The sequence below is a fragment of the Oreochromis aureus genome, linkage group 3 (genome assembly GCF_013358895.1).
Source record: "Oreochromis aureus strain Israel breed Guangdong linkage group 3, ZZ_aureus, whole genome shotgun sequence".
NCBI lineage: Eukaryota > Metazoa > Chordata > Actinopteri > Cichliformes > Cichlidae > Oreochromis > Oreochromis aureus.
Window position 1 is genome coordinate 64,900,649 of NC_052944.1, and position 6,199 is coordinate 64,906,847.

General features: G+C 42.0%; 1 protein-coding gene across 1 annotated transcript; it reads right to left on the minus strand.

Annotated features, from left to right (window-relative positions):
* Positions 1 to 1,835: 1,835 nt before the first annotated feature.
* LOC120436893 (selection and upkeep of intraepithelial T-cells protein 8-like) lies at positions 1,836 to 5,252 on the minus strand. Its single transcript, XM_039607727.1, has 3 exons — positions 5,099 to 5,252; positions 2,721 to 3,053; positions 1,836 to 2,482 (listed from the first exon to the last, which is right to left on the minus strand). The coding sequence occupies exons 1-3, from the start codon at positions 5,178 to 5,180 to the stop codon at positions 2,328 to 2,330; spliced, it is 570 nt and encodes a 189-aa protein (XP_039463661.1). The 5' UTR covers positions 5,181 to 5,252; the 3' UTR covers positions 1,836 to 2,327.
* Positions 5,253 to 6,199: the final 947 nt, after the last annotated feature.

A 6,199-nucleotide genomic window follows, 5' to 3' on the forward strand; every position in this document is an offset into this window, starting at 1 on the left:
TTGATATCAGCGGCTTCTATCGCCTCCTCCAGCTTATTGTCCCAGCAGGGTACCTGATCACAGGCAGAGCGTAGGTGTTGATAGCCTATAGGTGTGACAGTTGATCTCACTGAGGGGTTCTGACCTATGCAAAACAGCAGTGGAGACAGTGCATCTCCTTGGTAGATTCTGCACTGGTGCTGTGGGCTTGAAGTTGGCCTCTGGTTTGTTCCCCACATCCCCATTGAGTTCCTGATGAAGGCTCTTAGGCGGTTTTGAGTTACTGCTTTATCTACCAGCAGTTGGTGTTTTGCACTCCTGGTATTTTTGCTAATTCCTTTCTGTGCCCCGCTCATGTATTGATCCATGTGCCTGTTCTGTTATGATGCCTACCAGGAGCTTCCATGTGGTACTGAGGCAGGTTATTGGCCAGTAGTTGGATGCAACATGTACTATGTGGTGTTGTCCATTTAGCCTATTTTTACATGACATTTCTTTTGAGCATGCAGAGTGCAACTGGAGTCAAAGTCATTGTTCCTGTGCACACACTTGGTCACAGCAGCAGCACTGAGAGGTACTCAGTAATAAAATCATTACTGGAATTAAAAGGACTTTCGTCTGTGCACTCAATCATCAGATCAGTAGTTTCCTGCATGCAACATCTCTTTAGAGTAGCTACTACTCGTGGCTACGGATGATTGTTGAGGAGTCATTTGATCCGTGAAATGCTGGTGTGAAATTAGTCATTTGCTGCCGACACCGCTCAGTGAGCCGACAGAGGAATCTTGGGTTAGCTTAAGTTTACGGCTTTGGGAAGTAAAGAGGCGCCGCAGCAGGGAAGCAGCCACCAAATACAAAAACAAATGAACAGATAAAGGTGTCTGAACACTTTAACACAATCCCTGATGATTTCTTTGCCAGAAATGTGTGAATCAGGTCGATTACATCACATCTGCAGTATCATAACCTGCATCCAGCTGAAGGAGACGTTTGGCTTATTATGAGCTACAAACACCTGCTCTTCTCACTGAAGCTCCTCGAGGACAGACTGCACTCTTTTCTTGTCTTAGCTAAGAAATCTAGGAAACACAGCAGGTAGTAAAAGGCAGAAATAATAAGTTTATAATAATAATTACATGGAAACATCTTTTTGGTCAAACAGCAGATGTGAAATTTATGTTTTTCAGGGTTTTTATCGTTAACTCAGTTTCCCTGGGTCTTTTTTCGTGTGTAATGAATACATTTTCTCTTTTATTGCTACCAGTACTTATTTTGCTGTATTTATCCGCGACACCTTAAAGGCCGGTCCGTGAAAATATTGTTGGACATAAACCGATCGGTGGCGCAAAGGATGCTGCCTTACACCTGTGTCCCCAATACCTGGCTTAGATAGGAAACCTGTGCCCCCTGGTGGATAATGATAGTACTGCATTACACACCTGCCACACAATATTGTACACACCAATATGGGCAACAGATGTTTTTCACTTTAAGCAGCTGCACACCTGAATCTTAGTTCCTGTGCAGCCTCATGTGAGCTGAAGTCGTAACCATCTGTGACATCATTCAGTGTGAGAGAGTGTGGAGATGCTGCTGGTTAGATCCAGTTTACACATCTGCTCAATGAGGTTTGTTTGAGTCCAGCTCAGATTATTCAGCTTCAGTTCAAGATTATTCATGAAGCAGCAGGAAACAACAACCATCTGAAGGCTCTTTTACAATAATAAACAAAAAACAAAAACAAACAGAAAGTCCCTGAAAACTGCATGAAATGAGTCAACAGGTCAGAAAATTTTCTGATAAAAACAGATTTATTGTTACAGAAAGAAAACTAAACAAGATTCCTGCTCATAGAAATAAATATATTAAATACAGTGTTCAATAATAAAATAAAAAAGTGTGCAGTGCTTAAAGCTGTATATAATAAACATTAGAAGCTTCTGTGATATAAACATGAGTGTTTTATCTGTTTAAAGTGAAGCAGCAGGTAGTTTGATGTTGGCTCAGCAGGAGGTCGAGAGCAGGAAGTAACAGCTACGGATCACAGTATGAAGATAAGTTTAGTCTGATAAACTAAACTTCTTATGAAGACTTCAGCTGGTGTTCATGAAGGTCGATGAGCGAGTGAGGAGCTAAAGGCACAACTTTAACTTTGGGACAGTTTTCTACTTCTTAAAAACTATTATTATTAAAACTATTATTATACCCTGAATGCTCAGTGTCATCTTGGAGAAGCTGGAAGAGAAGCAAGAGACTCAGATGAGGAAAAAAATAAGTTCTGACACATTTCAAACAGGCTGCTGTTCAGCTGGAGGCTGGTAGGAATCCTTATTCTGTTGTTGTTTATGTTATCTGTAGATCAAAAAACCAACAACAGCAGCAACAAGAAGCACAGCACAAATAGACAGACCGACTATCAGTCCAACAGATCCATCCTCCTTCCCTCCTGCCTCCTTCCCTCCTGCCTCTCTCCCTCCATCCTCTGTGTGTCCACCTGTGTGACCTGCAGGTGAGAAACAGGTGTGAGGTGTCAGCTGTCAGGTAGGTGATGAGTGAAGAACAGAACAGAATCCATTTCCTCTTCAAACTGCTGTCAGACATTATCTACTGCACTCTGATCACATCACTCAGACCAGCTGCTTTCTACAAAGTCTCATCAACAACATCTTTAGAAACAAACATCAACAACCAGGAAGCAGCTTCACCTCTGATCACACACACACTCAACTCTACTCACTCACCTGGAGGATCAACACTCAGGGTGATGATGGAGATAGGGTCACTTGTTCCATTTATAAAAACACGACATTCATATGTTCCATTATCAGCAGCCGTCACATTGTACAGAATCAAAGACACGTTTCCATCCTTCATCTGTCTGTCCTGCAGATCCACCCGGTTCTTAAAAGATGGATGCTGGTTGTCTGTATTAAATATCCCCTGCCGATACAAAAGGACATATTCTTCATCTTCCAAGTCAGTTCTGTTCCACTGCAAAGTTTGATTGTTGTAGTTTTGAGCTCGACATGTCAGAGTGACGTCCTGTCCAGACTCAGCTGTGATGTTTTTCTGGTCTGAAAGAGAAAATGATACAGAACAGAGAGGTTAAAGGTCAAGTGTACAACTGCTTACTTCAGCAGCAGAGTGATATATCTGACTGGCACTCTGGGATTGGTCTCTGACTGCTGTAAAAAGGTCTAAAGGAAGCTAAAGTTAAGAAATGTTTTTCTTATGCTGTATTCATAGACTGTCCAAACTGCCTTTACACTTTATGCATCATTTGTATGACATTTAAGAGAAAAAGGTTGTTTTCTCCTTTTTATTCCATTTCATATAACCAAAAGACCTGCTACACTACTTTAGGAGATCTATGGAGAGCTTATAGAGGCTGTTTGTAGAAATAAGAAATTCAAATTATTATTTTTCTGCTACATACATTAGCAGAATAATACATACATACATTATGCCCATGGTGGTGTTTTTTTTCTGTACTGTTGTATAAGTCATTTGAAAACTCCCTCCCTGGGTAGCATGTACAGTGTTGTGCAAAAGTTTGGGCACCCCTGATAATTGTCATGATTTTCCTTCATAAATCATTGGTTGTTTGGATCAGCAATTTCATTTAAATATATCATATAGCAGACAAACACAATGATATTTGAGAAGTGAAATGAAGTTTATTGGATTTACAGAAAGTGTGCAATAATTGTTTAAACAAATTCAGGCAGGTGCATAAATTTGGGCACCACAAAAAAAGAAATGAAATCAATATTTAGTAGATTCGCCTTTTGCAGAAATTACAGCCTCTAAACGCTTCCTGTAGGTTCCAATGAGAGTCTGGATTGTGGTTGAAGGTATTTTGGACCATTCCTCTTTACAAAACATCTCTAGTTCATTCAGGTTTGATGGCTTCCGAGCATGGACAGCTCTCTTTAATTCACACCACAGATTTTCAATAATATTCAGGTCTGGGGACTGAGATGGTCGTTCCAGAACGTTGTACTTGTTCCTCTGCATGAATGCCTTAGTGGATTTTGAGCAGTGTTTCGGGTCGTTGTCTTGTTGAAAGATCCAGCCCCGGTGCAGCTTCAGCTTTGTCACTGATTCCTGGACATTGGTCTCCAGAATCTGCTGATCCTGAGTGGAATCCATGTGTCCCTCAACTTTGACAAGATTCCCAGTCCCTGCACTGGCCACACAGCCCCACAGCATGATGGGACCACCACCATATTTTACTGTAGGTAGCAGGTGTTTTTCTTGGAATGCTGTGTTCTGTTTCCTCCATGCATAACGCCCCTTGTTATGCCCAAATAACTCAATTGTAGTTTCATCAGTCCACAGCACCTTATTCCAGAATGAAGCTGGCTTGTCCAAATGTGCTTTAGCAGCTCTGTTTGTGCTGTGGGCGAAGAAAAGGCTTCCTCTGCATCACTCTCGCATACAGCATCTCCTTGTGTAAAGTGAGGGAGAGGTTTTAAGCACTGAGATACTCTGACACACTGCTGCCAGAGGGTGGAGTTGTGTTTTGTCCTTTTTAGAAATAAATAGTGCTGTTACTACCTGACACAATTGCACAGAATGCCCACTGTGCATTTTATTGTGTTGCTGTATTTAGGTTGATGCTTCATTCATAAGGAACAGGCAAAACTTTGTCACTTTCTCAAAGGTGTGTGTGTGTGTGTGTGTGTGTGTGTGTGTGTGAGAGAGAGAGAGATAATCATCAATGCATGATCCTACAACAGGACATCTACACTGTACTTGTTTATTGTTTATTAAATTTGCACGCAGACTAATATGTTTGAGTTCTGTTTATTTGCTCTGTGTTTTTTATTTAGCTGTTCTCAGACCATTAAAGTAAGCATTGAAACAGTCATTTAATAATCATTTACTGATAAATCTGTTAAATTACAGTCTGCATTTTTGCTGGCTTTCTTTCCAGGATTCAAATAGGCTAAACTTTATTAATATAGTAGCTCTGCTGGATTAAAGAAATGACAGCGTTCCTAAAGTTATTCTCGACACAGAGCAAACAATCAGTCGACAGATTTTTAAAAATTGTAAATAAATGTTTTAAAAAATGATGCAAGCACTTAAACATAAAGAACAAAGTCATACATACATGGTTCAGCTCCAGAAGCAGCAAAGCAGAGGTATCCAAAGAAAATCCACCAGAGTGACAAACGTGGAACAAAAGCATCCATTTAAGCCTCGAGTTCTGCTCTTCAGGCTGCAGAAAGTTACAGTGATGACTAACTGCTGCTTAGAACTGTCTACCTCCCCCTCCCTCCAGATGACTGTACAAAATGGGGAGAGGGAGTGTCACGTGTTTGTAGTGCTCACAAGTGATTGGTTGACAAGTTTGCTTCATTCATAAATGGGAGGTGAGCGGAGGTCATGCGGAATGCGAGCGGCGTGAGAAAAACTATAAAAGATTAAAAATACAGCCTGAAAATCAGGGACGGTGGTCGCAGTGGACACTTTTCATTGTTGTTAACACTCGCTTTCACTTCAGGTCTTTCAATGTTACAACTTCGCACTTTTCCGCAGCTGGCTGACGGACCACAACAACTATTGAATGAGTCTGTTGGTTACGAGACGGTCACGTGTTTCATGTGGGCTTTTAATAGTTCCCGGAAGTCCTTAACAGGTAATATGTGGAGACAGTAGCGGTTTTTGATACGGGCGACACGGGCGGTTGCCCGGGGCGGCATCGTGATGGGGGGCGGCATCACGGGCATCGAAAAAAAAAAATGCTCGTACTCATGCTGCCCGACGGCAGCCAACGCATATTGGGAATGGCATAGGCACCGATCGGTTTTCTATCGCCCATTTGCTGGGAGTAAGGGCGCCCTCCGTTTGCGAGGTGCGCCTGCTGCTTGCGGCACAGGGAGGAGAGGGCGGGGCGGCGGGGGATTCTCTGGCTGGCTGGAGCAGCATCTAATAACCAACTCGCAAAATAAAACAAAATAAAAACAAACCAACAAACGCGAAAACACCAGACATCATGATACAGACTTATAATTTGCACCGATGTTTTTTCGAAATTCTATACGCGAAAAGTGAGCGCGAGAGCCCTCGGTGCGCCTGCTCGCTGCTGAAGTCAAAGTAAACTTTATTGTCATCTCCGCTACATACAGTCCAGTATATAGAGAGACGAGACGACGAGGCTCCAGTTACAGCAGTGCAAGTAAACAAACAATAAATATAAGAAGAGTAAGAA